The following is a 16,888-nucleotide window of genomic DNA, read 5'->3' on the forward strand; positions in this document are numbered from 1 at the left end:
CCCACCCCAGCAGAGTCAGGTGGATTTCTCTGAGTTCAAGGCCAGCCTGGTCTCCATACAAACAAGTTTAAAAGTTAATAATGGGCTATGACTCTGGAGCACTGGAGTACTGGCTGCATACAGAGAACCCCAGCAGGGCCTTGTAGATGCTTGGCAAGCACTTCTACCACCAACCTGTGTCCCAATCCCAAAAAGGTCCTCAAAGTCAAATATTAGAAAGATAAAAGGAAAAACTGGATGCGGAAGCATGAGTGATTTCTGAGATCTGTAGTACTTCACTCAAATTGAGGAAACTAAGCCCCAGACTTAGGATTTAATGTCTTTATTAGATAAATGAATAAATGGCTCCACAATTCAGCTGCAATTGCTTTGGAAGTAGTTGGGACAGGGTAGGGTCTGAATGTAACTGCTTATTTCACCGTCTTACGGTAGCTGAAGAACTGTGTTCAGGAACCACTGATTCCTACCACATACTGCAACTACAGGATGCAAGCTAAAGTACTAAGGACCAAAACACTCCGCCTGCTCCATGACTAAATCACAATTTTATATAAATTCTCCTAATAATATTCTGGTTTTTCTTTAGATAGGATACATCTTTTGCCTTTTACGAATTATCCTAATAGTGAAGCTTCCCTGGTGAAGACTCAAATCTTGATTTTCTGAACATTTCCAACCCACAGCTGGAAACAGAGTTGTGAGCTGGATATTAAGGGAACTATCTCTGAAATGATACGATGTTTTTCCTATTCCCATTCCCTTGTTTTCCACCTGTAACTATCTCCATGTTTCTGGGGAAGAGAATGCACTATAAAAAGAAGCAGAATTTCTTATCTTAGTCTTTTAGAAATCCTGTTTTATAGAAAGTATCTCAAAACTTCCAGGTTCTTATTACTTCTTCAAGTAGTATTTGCTTACTGGCCTGGTGCAGGAAATCAGGGAATCTTGAATCAGTAATCTTTGAAGCTGATTAAAACGTAACAAAAAAAAATGGTTTTCCATTTTTTACAACTATACCTCTCTCTGGTGCCTCAAATAAGGGTGATTTTTTCTGGAATTAGGTTAATATTCTCGGGGCTGAGGGGAGGAAATCCTATGATCTAGGACTCCATTGATTAAATCCTTGACTTTGCGCCTAGAGGGCTTTTGAGAGAAACAGTAGGCAGATAAATAAATAAATAAATAAATAAATAGGTAATTAAGTACATACATACATACAAACATACAATTCAATTGGCAGATTCATCAGCACCACCAGCACAATAGAGGGAAGAGAACAAGATTAAAGTGGAAGGCTTAGAGAGGAAGGGACTTAAGAGGGAAGACAATGAGGGTACGGTGCGGGAGAGAGAGGCCTCGGCCTTAAAGCAAGTCCAGGTCGATAGAGTGGATGCTGGCAATGGGAGCTCTCCAGAAGTTGAAGGTGCTGTACTCAAGGAGGGGGTCACCTTCAGGGTTCTTCTGCTCCGTTCCGGATGCTTGCCCGCCCATTTTGCCAACGCTGTTGCTATCCTTGCTTTTGTAGGTAGGTGTATCTGACAGGCCCAGGTCTTCCAGCTCCGACAGATCCAATTCTGGAATGGGCATCCTCCAGAAAAGAAAGGAGCTGTACTGGCTACTCACAGGGTCCCTCATGATTCCCTGAGGAAGAGCAAATCACTTGTTAGTCTTCATACTAGAGCAAGCTCCTTGCCCTGAGCCTCCCTTGCTTATGTTGTTCTTTTCCATGTGCTCTGGTGAATCAGCCAAGTTTTCTAAGACAAATAACAAGAACTCTTGCTATTACCACCAGGCTCTCACTCTCTCACCATCTCTGGCTGACCAGATATTGCCTATTGCACCAGGTTCTTCTTGGCTCTAATTCTTCCTCCAGTAATATACCTCAGGCCTTATGCATGATAGATAGGCAGGAACTGTATCATGCCATCCCCTCTGGATCTGATTTTTGAGGCCTTCCAAAGTCTGGTCCCACTCTTTATGTGTGGTATTGAGGGTTTGACAGACACTGGTGTGTGCTAGGCGAATGCTCTAACATTATTTCCTCAGCCCTCTCTGTACCTTTATTGAGACAGGAGCTTAACTGAGTTGCCTAGTCCAACCTTGAACCTGCAATCTTCCTGCCTCAGCCTCCTGAGTAACTGGGATTACAGGCCTGCTCCACTAAGCCTGCTTAATTATTAATTAATTATTCTGAGAATCAAAGGCAGGACCTTGCATGTGCTGGTCAAGGACCCTACACATCCCCAGACCTAGATATCTGGCATCTTCAAGGCACTTCAGTAAGTTATGATGCTTCTATAAAGGTCCTGTTTTTTCTTCTTGCCTTTACACCTAACTACAAACTCACCTCTTCCGGGGCTTCACCCTCGGAGAGCTGAGCTCCGTCTATCTAGCTGGCTCGGTCGCCCTGCAGTTTTACCTGACTCCATTGAGCTTCGGTTACAGATCACTATGAACTGAATACCTGTTTTATGTGTTTATCTCTTTTAATAGACCGAAAACTCCTCTATGGGTAAAAACCCGCCTGCTAGGTTGGGTGGTGGTCGTGCAAACCTTTTATCCCAACACTCAGGAAGCAGAGGCAGGTAATCTCTAAATCCAAGGCCAGCAGGTTCCGGGACAACCAGAGCTACATGGAAAGGCTCTGTCTCAAAAATCAAACACACTTACTTTTGGGTAAGGCAGGAGCTAGCCCCTCCAGAGAAACGTTAGCGTGTCTTCACATTTCTACTCTCAGATTTCTCCTTAGTGTGACAAGCATTACTGTGTCTCTCTGACCTATCTCTCCTCATAACAAACTCAGACTTGGGAATCCTTTTGTTCTGGCACACCAGGGTGTTTTCCCTCTGATCCAAATGCTACAGTAAATCTGACAACCAAGAGCAAAGAGCTTGGAAGTACAGGTAAGCAAGCGAAGTTTAGATTAGACAGAAACGGTACCTTAACAGAAGTCTCAGCTCTTTTTCTTTTGAGACAAGGTCTCACTATGTAGACCAGGCTGACCTTGGAACTCACCAAGAGCTGCCTGCCTCTGCTTCCTGGGGGCTGGGATTAAAGGCATGCACCATGACACCCAACTCCTTTTCCCATGTTTCAAGGATCAGTAGTAGTCCCTTTGTTTCTCAACCAACCCATACCCTGCCTGCCTCTCCTATGACTAGTAGAGTCTGGAGCCTCAGTGGTTTACTTACCAGCAATGGAAAGGGCAAGAAGCTTTAGTTTAAATGTTCCCAGAGGATCGAAGAGAACATTCCACTACCACCAAAAATAGAAGCCAGAGTTTCAGAGAGCCTTTCTAGAGCACACTATCAGCTCTTGCCAGGCCGTGACTCCTAAAAAGTGGCCATAAGTAGGTTCCAAAATGTCCCTAAATGATGTGAAATGTCTCTACCAAAATAGGAAAAGAGCTTAATTAAGCCCAGGACACAATCTACAGGAAGTGTGCAGGCTAAATGGTCTGAGGATACAGCAGAGGTAACTTGTTTTGTCTCATTTTTGCTTTTGAGTCTTGCTTCAAACTCAACTCTAGCTCAGGCTGGCTGTGAACACAAACCCTTCTTGCTGAGGCATCTCTGGTGCTAGATTTCAGGAATATATTACCAGGTCCAGAACTTTTGGGCTGTTTTTTTGAGACAGAGTCTTCCTCTGTAACCCTGGCTGCTGCATTACTCAAAAGGTAGTCTACCTGGGCCTCAAACTTCCAGCAATCTTCTTGCCCCAGTCTCTGGAGTGCTAGGTTCCAGATATGCGCCTCACACTTGGCTTCAGACTTTGCTTTCCTCCATTCATCTTGTGCAAGGGTAGACAGACACAAGTGCACACGAGGGCATGCACATTCACTAGACTGTGGAGCAAGGCAAGGGTGAGGACCTCTGGTGTCCAGCTCTACCAATGTGGGCCCTAGTCCCTTGAAACAGGGTCTCCCACTGAACCTGGAATTAGACTCAACAAGTCCAGCAATCCTCAGGACACTCCCATATTGCCAGGGCAACAGATGTGTGCAGCCACACCCAGTCTTTTATTTGGGTACTGGGGATTTGAACTCTGGTTGTTGTTGTTGCTCTGTGTAGCCCTGGCTGTCCTGGAACTTATTCTGTAGACCAGGGTGGCCTCAAACTCAGATCTGCCTGCCTCTGCTTCCTGAGTGCTGAGATTAAAGGGTTCAGTGAACTCAGTTTTGGTTTTTTGTTTTTTAAAGCATGTGCCACCAAAGTTCAGCAGATAAAGGTTTATTTGTTTATATATTTTATGTATGAGTGTTTTGCATGTATGTCTGCAAACCAGAAGAGGGCATCAGATCCCATTACAGATGGTTGTAAGCCACCTTGTGGTTACTGGGAATTGAACTCAGAGCCTCTAGAAGATCCGAGCAGCCACCGGTCTAAACTGATATGACCTCAGGTTCTTATGTATGTATGTGCAACAGATGGGCTTACCCCCAGAGCCATCTCCTCAGCTTTTTGTTTTTCAAGACAGGGTTTCTTTGCATAGCCCTGGCTTTCCTGGAACTCTATCTGTAGACCAAGCTGGCCTCAAACTCACAGTTTGCCTCTTTCAGCCTCTGCCTCCTGCTTCCCAGTGCTGAGATTAAAGGAATCTGGCTCAACTTCTTTTTTTCATTTAAAATTTTTGTGTACTTGTGTGTGCGATATGTGCACAAGCTGCAGTCTAAGAGGCTGCTGGTTCCACTGGAGCTGAAGTCACAGGGTTACGAGCCAGCAGGGGCGCTAGAAACTGAACTTGAGTCTTGGGAAAGAACACCTAGTGCTTGTAATTGCTAAGCCATCTTTTCATCTCATGTCCTTTTAATGTTAAAAATACTAGCCACTCTATTTATAATCCCAGGACTCAGGAGGCTCAGGCAGGAGTTGTAGGAACAAGAGTTTGGGTCCAGGTTGGGCAAGACCCTGGCTCAAAAAAAGAAAAAGAAAAAAAAAGAATTTTTTCCCCCAGGCAAGGTCTCAAAGCTCAGGCTAGCTCTAAAATGTAGCTCCTGGGATGACAGGCATTGATCCAGGATACCTGGTTTAAAACAAGGAAATTCTGGGTCTGTCTGTCTGTCTTTTTTTTCAAGCACCAGAATAAGCCCTTGGGAACTGAACGTTACTTGGCAGAGACGCATCTTAACAAGAGAGTGCTGTCGGGATTGAAGCAGGCCAACGGAGTTTGCAGAAAGCTGAGGTCATCGTCCCAGGAACTCAGCTCTGACCGTCTCCATAGTAATCTGCAGATGTGCTCACAAGCATGATTGCACCTATAACACCTTTTAGTGAACCAATCCCTGATCAGGTCTGGGGCTACAGATACTGCAGAGCAAGCCCTAAAAGTCATCGAAGCCACCGACACTGCTTATCAGGAATGTTTATTGCATTACCAGGTTTCTACTTGTTATCTGACTTAAAACAAACAAACAACAACAAAAAAAAAAACCCTTCCTTGTAAGTCTCCTACAGAGTGACCTCAGTGTCTCAGGTAGCCCAGGAACTTAAGGAGCAGAAGCTGACCTTGAACTTCTGACCCTTCTTACTCCTCAAAGATTATACAATAGGCTCTTAAACAAATAAGCAAATTAAAAAAAAAACAAAAAAAAAAACAAAATTCTTAGGGGGAAAAATTGATTTTGCTCTTTTGACCTAGGGTCTAGCTATGTAGTAAGTTCTTATTTAGCCCAGGCTAGCCTCAAACTCAAGATCCTCTTTAGTTACCACTTCCAGCCTTCTTGGTGCTGAGGTTCCAGGCATCATCATCACATCTGGCTTAAAATGAAAACAATTTTAAAAAATTATTATTTGAGACAGGGTCTCGCAATATAGCCCTGACTATTCTAGAACTCCTTTTGTAGCCCTTGAACTTACAGAGATCTGCTTGCCTCTACCTTCTGAATGCTTAGATTAAAGGTACGTGACATCACACTCTACTAAAAACGTTACAATCAGAGGATACCTTAGATTATTCAGTAACTGGCTAGGTTGTCTAGCTGTTTTTGAATATCCCAAGTCTGTTTCTAATATACTCCCTTACAAATGTTTAAGGAGCTAGAGAGACAGCTCAGAGGCTGAGAACACTGGAGGCTCTTCCAGAGGACCTGGGCCAGCAACCACTAACAGGCGAGGCCTGTTTCAGGCGATCTGACCCTAGCCTTCCTGAGCCACAAGCATGTACTTGGCATACATTAAAAAAAAAAAAAATCTGTGTGTATTACGTCTGTGAGAGGGCTGTGTATCCATGGCCAGAGTCTATGCAAAGGTAAGACAGTCCCAGGTATCAGTCCTTGTCTTCTGCCTTGTTTGACCTTGTAAACTAGGCAAGCTGAGTTATAAGCTTTCAGGCCTTCCATCTTGCTAAAGCCCAGGGATTCCAGCCACACTCCCATGCTTAGCTTTATGTGGGTTCTGTGGGTTCAAACTCAGGTCCTCAAACTTGAAGACGAAGCCTGGTGCCCTCAGCAATCCTGTCTCAGCTTCCTAGGAGCTGGGAACATAGACATGTCCTGCCACAGCCCAGTAAGAATTTTGAAGCTGGTACAGAGGCACACTCCTTTAATTCCAGCCCTTGGGAAGTAGAGGCAGGCACAGGCAAGCCAAACAAGGTCACACAGTGAGAGCCTGATTAAAAAATACATTTGGTGTGGTTTTATTTTTGTTTCTTCAACAAGGTCTTGATGCATAGCCTAAGTGCTGTTTTTTTATTCTGCCTCTTAGTCATGGAATGCCCAGTTAAGAATTTAGTTCTCATAAAAAGTATTTTTTATATTCTGTTGACTACTTTCTGTGGTTCTAATCTGAATAGCAGGAGAGCTGGGTATGGTGGTAGATTCCTATGACCCCAGCACCTGGCAAGTGGAGGCAGGAGGATCAGGAGCGTGATGACTGCCTGGCTACAAGAGACCCTTGCGTTGGGAAATAAAGTGAGCAGAGACTAAGCTAGAGTTTGAGTCGTTGCTGATTGACTCCTAACAACTGTAACATATAAGAGTTGCCTAAATCGTTTATCAGGGATGGACAAACAATAGTCCAATGTAAAAAGCCATGGTCCAGCGTGGCAGTGCACAGCCGTCATCCCCGCCCTCAGGCTGAAGCAGGAGCGTGGTGGGCTCAGCCTGGCCTGGGCTACATATGAGTCCAAAGCCCCCAAATCAAAACAAGAGCATGAGCCAAAACTAAAACGATTTAAAGAAAATGTGTGAAACAGTGTAAGGCTGAAAATCTCTAGCAATACCATTGACCCAGCAAAAGACACGTACAGAGAGACCCAAATTTGTTCCAGAAAACAGACATAAAAAAAAAAAAAAAAAAAAGACAGGCTGCTCTTCAGCTAGCTTCCCTTTCCTTTCCCTAAATGCTCTTTACCCATCTTTTTATCTGGTTTTACTCATCTTAAAGGCTCTGGATGGTGACAAATGACAGACATGCTCAGTAAATGCTTCCCATTGCCATCCATTTTTGAGCTATCCAGTTATTTTATGCAAAGTAACTTCTAAATTCCATTGTCTATTCTTAGAGATAAAATGATTACTAGATACACACATTTAAAAGATACACTTTCTCTAAGCTACCTGGACACACCCAAACACCCTTTGTCCAGACCCCCATGAGCACCCAAGGCCTAGTCTGCAGGGCCTTGCTGTGTCATGCTGCCACCATGCAGTCTAAGGAGGGATGGTGGGGGATGAAAATGGAGGCTTTATGGTATTTCTCATGTTGCTCTAGGAGTTTTCTATTAGCCACAATCCTCCTCTCTTACTAGGAGGAGCTGCAAAGACAAATCTGCTCTCATAAGTAGTTCCTGTGAGCTACACTGATTGCAGCATGCCATAGGGCAATTGAATTGCCCCCACCCATCCTACCTCAAACCTCTTAAGAGCAAAAATCTGAAACAGGGAGGTGATTGTTAAAAGTTCCAATCACTCTCAATAGCATCTCATATTAAAAAAAAAAAAAAAAATTCCCTATCCCCCAAACCTCCCCACAAGAGACAGAAAATCGAGGGGGATGGAAATACGAGGAAGTAGAGGCTACAGTAATTGCAGTAGGAATAAAGATTCACCAAATAACTGGTAGCAAGAATTACAGCTTGAAAAGGAAGATATAGATAACTAGACAGTAGACAGAAACCATTAGATGCACAGGGCAAGAATTATAGGCAAATGAATACATGAAATGAAGAGCTAAATGCGGAGAGATGATTACAGGTCAGGTGTTAGAAATGAATGCCTAGGTACATGATACGGCATGGATGGAGATCTTAACAGATAAAAATCTGGTAACGAATAGTTACCCATTGTTCATAGCGCCCCCTTCTCTCCTCTTAAACTGTCCCCCACCTCGGTCTCACAGGGGGTCTTTCAAGCTTGAGAAGCTCGTCTAGGTTACCTGTTAGCAAGGAATGACTAGGGTGTTCCGTAGATGGAAGGAATGCCTCAGGGGCTCGGGGGTCGGCTCTGGACTGGAGAGGAGGAGGCTGCTGAAGGAAGCTGTCCGGGATGTGACGGCTTTGTCTCCTCACGCCTTCTCCCTCGTCTGTGACAGAATCTGCCGCTGGGTCTCCCCTGCAATGCAGCCCCTCCTAGCAAGGGCGGAAGCACTCCCCGCCCCCTCTCTGCCTGACTCGGCTAATTCGAGGGATAGGTTCCGGAACACGCCATCCAGGGTAGAGCCTCTCCATCGGCTCGCACGGCACCCCCCACCTCTTCAAGCACCCTCGCGCTGACTGGAGCGCATGGCTGAACAGTTAATTGTCCTCTAAGACGTATGGGTTAAAAAGTCTTCCCGCTAAACAACAGAATGGCCTTCCTTTCCCACTGTAAGGACTGAAGGGGACTTTGGGAAACTCAGAAAGGGCCCCAGCGCATCGTCCTCTCTGGGCCTGCAGCAGGTGGACAGACTAGCGCAGACACCTGGGGTTCCGCGGGTGTCCCGGAGCGCGGTGCTTGCCGCTGTCCCCGCGGGCCACGCCGCGCGCCCCGAAGCTGGGCGGAGCGCTGCGCTCGGCTCTCAGCCCCTGGGTTTCGTAATCGCGTCGCCGGCGTTTCCGCCCTCGGTCGGCCCCACCTCTGCCGGCCCGCCCTCGACTCTCCGCCGTGCGGAGCAGCAGCCCGGGGACCCGGAGTGGCGGAACCCCCGCCCGCAGTGGGACGCCGGGGAGCCGCAGGTGAGAGCGCCCGGCGAGCCGGGCTGCGCGCCGGCAGCGGGGACGGGAGGGCGCGGGGAGGGCGCGGTCACTCTACACGCGCGGGCGGCGCAAGCCACGGAGAGGCAAGGAAGTGGCGACTGCAGCGTGTGGCCCGGTGGGAGGTGCGAAGCGACAGGGGCTCCTCGCCGGCCCTCTAACCTGAGATTTCTGCTGTGCTAGAGGAACCGAAGTGGAGCTGGGGCCCGGAAGGTCTAAGCCAGATTGAGGCAGCGACGGAGAACAGTGACAGAGGCAGTACGATTCATCGAAGTTCCCATCCTGGGTAGCAGTGGGTGGGGAACAGAGCTGGAGTCTGATGGAAAATATTGGGGGAGGGGAAGAAATTAGGATCTCCTTCTGTTACCTTTTAAGCACGCCCAGCCCTTTCCAGGGGTTAGGGCAGGGTTGGTGCTAGGACAAATGTCTGTCACTTGGTTGAAAATAGGGCCCATTCCTCTCTTCAGAGTCCCTCAGCAGCCCGCTGTGTTTGGAGGGTCTCCACACAGGGACCAGCTGCATCCCTGGGCTTATAGCCAGAATTTGCCCACACCATTCTCAAGTCTCTTTCTCTCCAGCTGCTTCTTGTGAAGGCTTGTCAGACAGCGGGTTGGAGGCCTTGGGGCCAAGGCAGCGAGACCGGGAGAACCGGTTTGGGGCTACCAAAGGATCGGGGAACTACCTATGTACATCCTTCCTCCCCAGCTCCTCTTCCCCACCTCTCTCCTGCGCGCCCCTCTACAGCTCTGAAGTCTGTAAGGCCCACTGTGACTGTGGCGGTGGTTTAGGGATTGTCATTCCAAGTTCTGGGTTTCTTGTGGAAGTGAGAGGGCCCCCACTGTCAGGATGTGGCTTTCTGCGCTCTAATCTCTGATCCCTTCTGTCTTCCATTTTACTGTGGGGATGAAGTAGTGGGCAGTGGATTCAGCATCCCTCCCTCCTCAGCTCACCAGCTGAGGCCTCGTTTGTCCTCTGCCCACTCGTTGGCTGCTTTGAAGCAGAGTGACAGCCAATGCTTAGTACTTCCTTTTCTGGCTTTGTTCCTCCTCCCCCGACCCTACCCCACCCCACACTACCACAGTGACCCTGGCTGGTCTTCACACTCTGACACGGGCCTCCAAGTTTCAGAGACCCTAATATCCTAAGGGAATGGAATTTCCTGGTCAGTTCTCATCATCATCAGTGGTTTCATGCCAAGTCCCACACACACTTTCCCTCCACCCAGCTTGGTCAGGTCCCTGGAAGAGAAACAGAACTGTCCTTGTTCCCTCCACGTCCCCCTTTCCTCTCCCTCTCCCTCCTCCTTCCCGCTCCCAGCATTGGCCACCCCTGTCCACGCTGCTCAGAGCAGGGTGGAGAATGCTGGTAGAGCCCAGCCTCAGTATGGACTGTCTGGTAGTGTTGGGGGTTTCCTCTGATTCTTTATTGTTTTCTCCATTTCCCAAGCCTTACCACCTGCCACCATCATGATGAGCCTTGTGACCGACTTTCCCAGTGACCAAGCCTCCCCTCTCAGGGCAGCTGTGCTCTGGACTTCAGTCCTCTTTACTCCTCCCTTCCAGGGGTGGGAAAGGAAGTGAAAGAGAGTCCAGACGCTTGGGTTCTTTCCTACCCTAGAAGCTGTATTCCAGTTTGAGTGATCTCATCTCAAGGCTGCTAGAAAACAACAAAAAAACACGTTCAAAAAACAAACTGAACTCCCTTTTTTTGGTCTGTCTAGGCTACCGGAGCGCCAGGCTTCCAGCCTCAAGCCTAGAGGGAAAGCCTCATTCTTATTCATACTAATGTTTAATATTCATGAGCTGCCCCACCGGCCTCCCTGAGCTGGTCTGTACTTTAGGAGAGGGAAGTGCAGGTTACATACGGAAGCTCAGCTGGGCCATAACCCCTGAGAGCAGCGAAAGGGGAGAGAGTTCTTCTCGAACATAAGTGCTACTGGAAAGTTCCTGTGTCTGTTTCTCTGGTGGAGCTTCAAAGTGGTGGGGAGCGGAAGGGAGACACAGGTCAGAACATGAGGGGAGGATGAAGGGAGGCCTGAGCCTTCTGGGCTGAGAGACACTGAGCTACACACGATAGGACATGTGAAAAGGGGTGGGGAGGCTGGAAAGTGATTCCTCAGAGCAGAAAGCTGCTCTACACGTTACCCCTACACGACACTGAGCGAGGACCAGGTAGGTGCACACGGTCTGCCCAGCTTTCAGGAAAGACAAGGTCAGGTATTAACTCTAACTGAACTCTGGGAGGGGTGGCTGAACTTCATCTGGGGGACAAAGGCAGTGGAGCAAGAAGGAAGGAATTCCTCCTTCAGAAGGGTTTGCTGAGGTCCACACTACTACAGCTAGTGTCTTACCAGCTAGGTAGTCCTTAAAGAAAATGCAGGTGTTGGGGCAAGGTAAGAGAAAAGGGAGGGACAGGGCGGAGGTCTTGTTTGTGAGAACAAAAACCACTATTTCCTCTTCAGAGGCACTTGCGTGCCCCTCCCCTGCTGCCCTAGCCAAGGGAGAAGGGAGTTGGCAGCACCCCTAACTGTTCATTTCTGTCACTGTGTGGTTTTCTCTCACAGTCTCACCCGCAAGTCCTTTCGGCCCCCTTCTTCCTTGGTCCCTGTAGTCTCTGGTCCTCACCCTGTCGATGGTCTTTTTGCTCTATTCTTTCTGTGAGAAGCAACTGTGAGCTGCTTATATTTGGAGGGGTTCAGTATTGGGGCTCAATAGTCTTCAAGAGAGACTCGGAAGATGGGGGCTTAGCAGAAGGTTTCTGGGCAAAAGGATGGGTTGTTTTCCACTGACATTTTATCTTCTTTCTGCTAAAATTCAGGATTCTACATCTAAAGAAGACAGGACCTTGTGCCTGCCTACCCAAGCCTCTTGCCAGTGTTCTTAGTGGTCAGAGACTCCAACCTTCACCGAAAGGCTACCTACTGGTCTCTAGGATTTCTGCCTTTTCCCAACCCATTCGGTTGACTGAACCCAGGGTGGTATTGCACCTGAGTGTGAGGACTGGTTGGTTAGCAACAAACAAGAGCCCCCTGGGGCCTCTGGCAGAGGCCTGAAGCTGGAACCATCAGGGAATATGAGTGAGTTTTGGCACAAACTGGGCTGCTGCGTGGTCGAGAAGCCCCAGCCGGTAAGTCTTCCCATCCCCACCCTGACACAGGAATTAGTTACCATGTGCTGTGAAGTGGAGACACCATCTCTGATCTGCCTTATGAAAAATAAAACACTTTCCTCACCTCCCTCTTGAGAGTGTCTGTGACTAGGCAGGTATGTTCACATGCAATAAAGGAGGCTGTGTGACAGAAGAGACAAGTCACCTAGCTGTCAACTACTTCTGTTCTGAGATGGGCAGGGGTTGTAGGTAGAACTTAAGACCTATTAGCGGTGGTCCCTCTCACCCAGAGGTAACTTTGCTTTGTCCTTTCTTTGTAAGGTCACTCAGCAGGCCTCTGTCCTTACCACTCTGGTGACATTGTCTCTGGTTTATGAACTTCCAACTTTGTCTTTCCTATCCCAATGTTTGTCCATTATACTGCCAAATCATTAGTGGGTTTTCAAGACTCCTTCTCCTTCCTCTACTGATGGGAAGAGATGGCTGCATACATGACTCCCTGTCTTTCCCCAAACAGAAGAAAAAGAGGAGACGTATTGACCGCACCATGATTGGGGAGCCAATGAACTTTGTCCACCTGACTCACATCGGCTCTGGGGAGATGGGGGCTGGAGATGGACTTGCTATGGTAAGGGAGAAGGGGGAGATGTTTGTTTGGAGTGTATTCAAGCAGGGGACAGAACAATAACTTAATGGGGAAATGAGAATGTGAGATTGTGCACTCCTGATCTCCAGGGTTAGCTCCCATTTTTTCACAGTAACATATTGCTCTTCACTGGAGTGAAGGGTATAGGTCTTGTAAAAATTGAAGAGCTTTTGCTAAAACCATGGCCTCCCTTCCTATTAAGAACCAGTCTGAGCCAGGACGCAGAGTGCTTACCTAGCATGCAGGAACCCTAGGTTTGCTCTCCAGCACTGCATACTGATGTGGTGACTCATACCTGGAATCTCAGAGCTCAGGAACTGAGGATCAGAGGCTCAAGGTCATCTTCTGGTGCATGGGGAGTTGGAGGCCAGTCTGGCCTAGGGACCCTATCTCAGAACAGAAAAAAAAGAGGGAGAAAACCTGTTAAAGCAGTGTTGGAGTGGATCAGTTGTGAGTCCAGGGCCATGAAAGGCTCTGTTCTAAATAATGTCTCATGCATTTCTGCTCTTTGTAAGGGAAAGCTACAAAACTCAGAGAAATATATGGAAGTATTTGTGTTTGTGTGTGTGGGGGGGTGGTAAATGACTCATCCCTACCTGGTCTTCATGAGACTTCCTTGAGAGGACGGCAGGCAGGTTTAACCTCTTCAGATAGATGTCATTGTCAGAGAAGAAAGTTGGGGGCAGCTTGTCAGCTTCCTCTTGGGGGTACGGGGTAAATTGTTGCTTGCTGTGGAACATGGAGAGTTAGGAGGTTGTGTGACGTGTGCTTTTCAACAGACAGGTGCAGTTCAGGAGCAGATGAGATCCAAGGGAAACCGTGACAGACCCTGGAGCAATTCCAGGGCCTTGTAGCTCCAATGGGACTGGTAAGTGACTGGAGAAATGCATTTGACGCCATGTGCCTGCCCAGTGTAGCCCGATGCCCTGCCTCAGATCCTCAATCCTTAGAGGCAAGAATGAGGGTGAATTGGTGGGCCTACAGAATTAAAATGAAAAATGTAGGGTTTTTACAAGAAAGCGGGGGAGGGGAGTACAGTGACACCCACCTGTAACCCCTGCACTGCAGGGAGAGGGAGGGGAAGCCAGAGGTCAGCTTCTGTTCACCAACACAGTGAATGCAGGGTCAGCATGGCCTACATGGGATCCTGTCTCAAAAAACAATGAATTTGAGAAGAGCACCCTACAGAAAGTATACATACATATGCACTATAGGACAGGCATGGGGGCACATGGGAAGGCAGAGGCAGGAGGATCTTTGCATGTTTGAGTTTGGGAAGGCATAGTGAGAGCCCCCTTCCTTTTAAACACCCCCCCCCCAAAATGCACTCTGTATAGCACCTTCTCCCTCAGGCTTGGTTTTAGCCTCTTTGAGGGCAAACTACCTTTTTCTTCTTTTCCAGTGGGGTTTTGATAGGAGGGTGCTGAGTTTAAAGTCAGCTGGACAACACGGTGAATTTGAGTTACTTCAGCAGTTATTTGGAGGCAGGAGGATTGCTATGTGTATAAAAGCAGTCTACGCTACAGTGTGAGACCAAAACTTGATTTTTTTTTTTTTTTCTTTTTTTAAACTCAGGTTCTGTAGTCTTGGAGTTCCCATTCTGTGTCCAGGCCAGAAGAAATGCCATCACCAGATCCCTTCAGCCAGTGGCCCAAGGGCCTCTCTCTCTCTCTCTCTAACAAGTGCCTCAAAAGGAGTGGGGGCTGGACTCCCTCTACTCCCTCTGGCCTCTGCCCCTCCTGGAGATGGGGGTCAAGGCAGCAGGACTGACCAAGTGACTACTGGTGGGCCAGAGGAACTCAGCTGAAGCCCTGCACACCCTCGATCTGAGCTGGGGGTTCTCGGAACCTAGAATAGGTTTCCTGCTCCTGAATGAAGGTCGGGTGCTGCCTGTTGAAACTTCTTGCTTTTATTCTTTGATCGAGGCAGGCAGGCCCGGGAGCTACAGCTGATCCTCACTTTGCTATAGTTCTCCCTGATTGCCTGTCCCCCCTTTCCTTCTGGAATGAGCAGTGCAGAGGTGAAGGGGCTGGGTGACCACTGCCCAGTCCACTCTGGATTTCAGACCTTAAGGTCACAGCCCCACCATGTCTCTCTGCTGGCACCAGGGTCTTGCTCCAGTTAGGCCTTTAATCCCGTGCTTCTGTAGAATTATTAATAGCCTCCCAGAAATATTTTTTTAATTAAAATTTTAATTTGAGTTCTTTTAATTACCCCCATCCTGCTATCTCTGTCTCCCCCCTGCCCCCCAATCCCTCTAAGAAACCTTAGGTTTCCCACTGAGTAAGAGTTAAGGGATGGATCTTAATTTGACCACATTCCATTTAAGACATGGAGCCTTGGCCTACCCTCCGTCAGCCTCCCTGCTGGCCCAGGTGAAAGGAAGAGGAGGGTTCCAGATAAAAAAGCCAGGATGTAGCTGTATCTCAGGTAGACTTCCTGTGACTGTAATGAGGTAATGGGTGGAAAGCGCTCTTCGGAGCCCAGGCCCTAAGATCCTTTATGGAAACGTGGCTTTTCAACTCGAACACTTGAAAATAATTTGGACAGTTTGGGCTGCACAGTTCTTTGTCATAGAGGGCTATTCTGCATAAACCTCAGCAGCTCTGCTCCCCTACCCCCACCACCCCAGTGTGGCAACCAAAATATCTCCAGGAATTGCCAAATGTCTCCCAGGGATGAGATTACCCAGTCGAGAGCCACAGCTTGAGAGTCAAGGTATGTTTTCCTTACAGGATTCCTACATGGCTCCCCAGTCTGGTGATTCATCCTGAGCCATGAGTGACCTAGCACCCTCATAGGACGGGCTCAGCGGGGCTCCACAGCCTGATTTCAGATGTGTTTCTTGATCTCTGCAAGAGGGCCTTTCCTGGTGCAGAGGAATGGGGTATGCTGGGAGAGGAGGCATCAGCTGCAGAGACAGTTACTGCTGTCTGTATGCTAACCGCCTCTGCTCTGTCTTTGAACCGGGTGTAAGACTCAGGGACTTTGGAAGATCAGGTGTCACCACGTGCCCAAAGAGTGTGCTTTATTGGGAAAGGCAGTACGAGCGGAGCGCTTAGGCCCTTTGTTTTCTCAGGTGTTTTTGTTCTGGCCTTGTCTTTGCAGGCTGATTAGAAAGGCAGAACAAGACAGACAGCTCCTGCCTGTTCCTAGAAGAGAGGGCTGGGGTCTCATTAGCTCTGTAATAGGAAGCTTGTTTTGTGGTAATGGGTCAGGGTTGTGGAAACTGATCCACTCCTGCTGACTCCATCCATCCAGTTAACCCCTTGCCTAGTGACTCAGGCTTTCATTTGTCCAAAGCTCTGTGCTCCGTATGGTGTTTCAGGCTCTACGACTGCTCATGGATGTCCATTCGGAGTTTGCCTCCTTGTGGTTCCAGTCAGACCTGCCTCCTTCAAGGGAGTTTACCTTGTTGCCCTAGAAGACCTTATTAGAGGAGCTTGCAGGCAGGGAGGACCTGTGCCCCCTGGCAGCATGCTCCCAGAAAGGCCATGAACATCAGGTCACAGTGGCAAAAGGTTGGGCACTGTGTGTAGGTTAACTGGAGAGGACACGGTGTGGTTGACCTCTGAGCTCCAGTCTAGTTACTAAGTTTTTTCGAGCACAGTCTTGTTGTTGATGCTCTCCTGCCTCGAGCTACCTTCTCTAGTGTGTCTGCTGCCACCACTTAACAAGGTGATTGGAATGAGTTTGAGAGTCATAATTTATATTAAAAAGTTGATGGACTTTTAAGATACATTTTTTCCAATAAAAGAATTAAGCAAAATGGTTTCAGAGTCATCATTGCAGACGTGTGTTCCAACATAGCCTTTCTTGATGAGAAGAAAGAGTACTGGGTAGGCGAGGAAAAGCCACTGTGCTCTTTCATTTGGTGTTTCAAAACTACTTATTTTGACCAGGTGTGTTGGCACACACCCTTAATCCCAGCTTTCGAGGGGCTGCTGGATCTCGGAGTTGGAGGCC

At 48.1% G+C, this 16,888-nt stretch overlaps 2 protein-coding genes across 4 annotated transcripts; one reads left to right on the forward strand and one right to left on the reverse strand.

Annotated features, from left to right (window-relative positions):
- Window positions 1-306: 306 nt before the first annotated feature.
- On the reverse strand, window positions 307-10,964 carry Mllt11 (MLLT11 transcription factor 7 cofactor). 2 transcript variants are annotated; one of them, XR_013109947.1, is made up of 3 exons: window positions 10,621-10,964; window positions 8,373-9,484; window positions 307-1,641 (listed from the first exon to the last, which is right to left on the reverse strand). XR_013109947.1 is itself a non-coding variant. In XM_034499808.2 (2 exons), exon 2 carries the CDS (start codon window positions 1,633-1,635, stop codon window positions 1,363-1,365), a length of 273 nt encoding a protein of 90 aa, XP_034355699.1. In that variant the 5' UTR covers window positions 1,636-1,641; window positions 8,373-8,902; the 3' UTR covers window positions 307-1,362. The 2 variants fall into 2 exon arrangements, 1 of the variants encoding a protein (XP_034355699.1); XM_034499808.2 differs by lacking the exon at window positions 10,621-10,964 and having other exon boundaries at window positions 8,373-8,902.
- On the forward strand, window positions 9,015-16,691 carry Cdc42se1 (CDC42 small effector 1). 2 transcript variants are annotated; one of them, XM_034499809.2, is made up of 5 exons: window positions 9,015-9,150; window positions 11,986-12,294; window positions 12,794-12,904; window positions 13,702-13,790; window positions 14,498-16,691. In XM_034499809.2, exons 2-4 carry the CDS (start codon window positions 12,241-12,243, stop codon window positions 13,774-13,776), a joined length of 240 nt encoding a protein of 79 aa, XP_034355700.1. In that variant the 5' UTR covers window positions 9,015-9,150; window positions 11,986-12,240; the 3' UTR covers window positions 13,777-13,790; window positions 14,498-16,691. The 2 variants fall into 2 exon arrangements, with proteins under 2 accessions (XP_034355700.1, XP_034355701.1); XM_034499810.2 differs by lacking the exon at window positions 9,015-9,150 and adding an exon at window positions 9,289-9,426.
- The last annotated feature ends 197 nt before the right edge of the window (window positions 16,692-16,888 follow it).

Source organism: Arvicanthis niloticus, chromosome 4, assembly GCF_011762505.2.
Source record: "Arvicanthis niloticus isolate mArvNil1 chromosome 4, mArvNil1.pat.X, whole genome shotgun sequence".
In the NCBI taxonomy this organism is placed as follows: Eukaryota; Metazoa; Chordata; class Mammalia; order Rodentia; family Muridae; genus Arvicanthis; species Arvicanthis niloticus.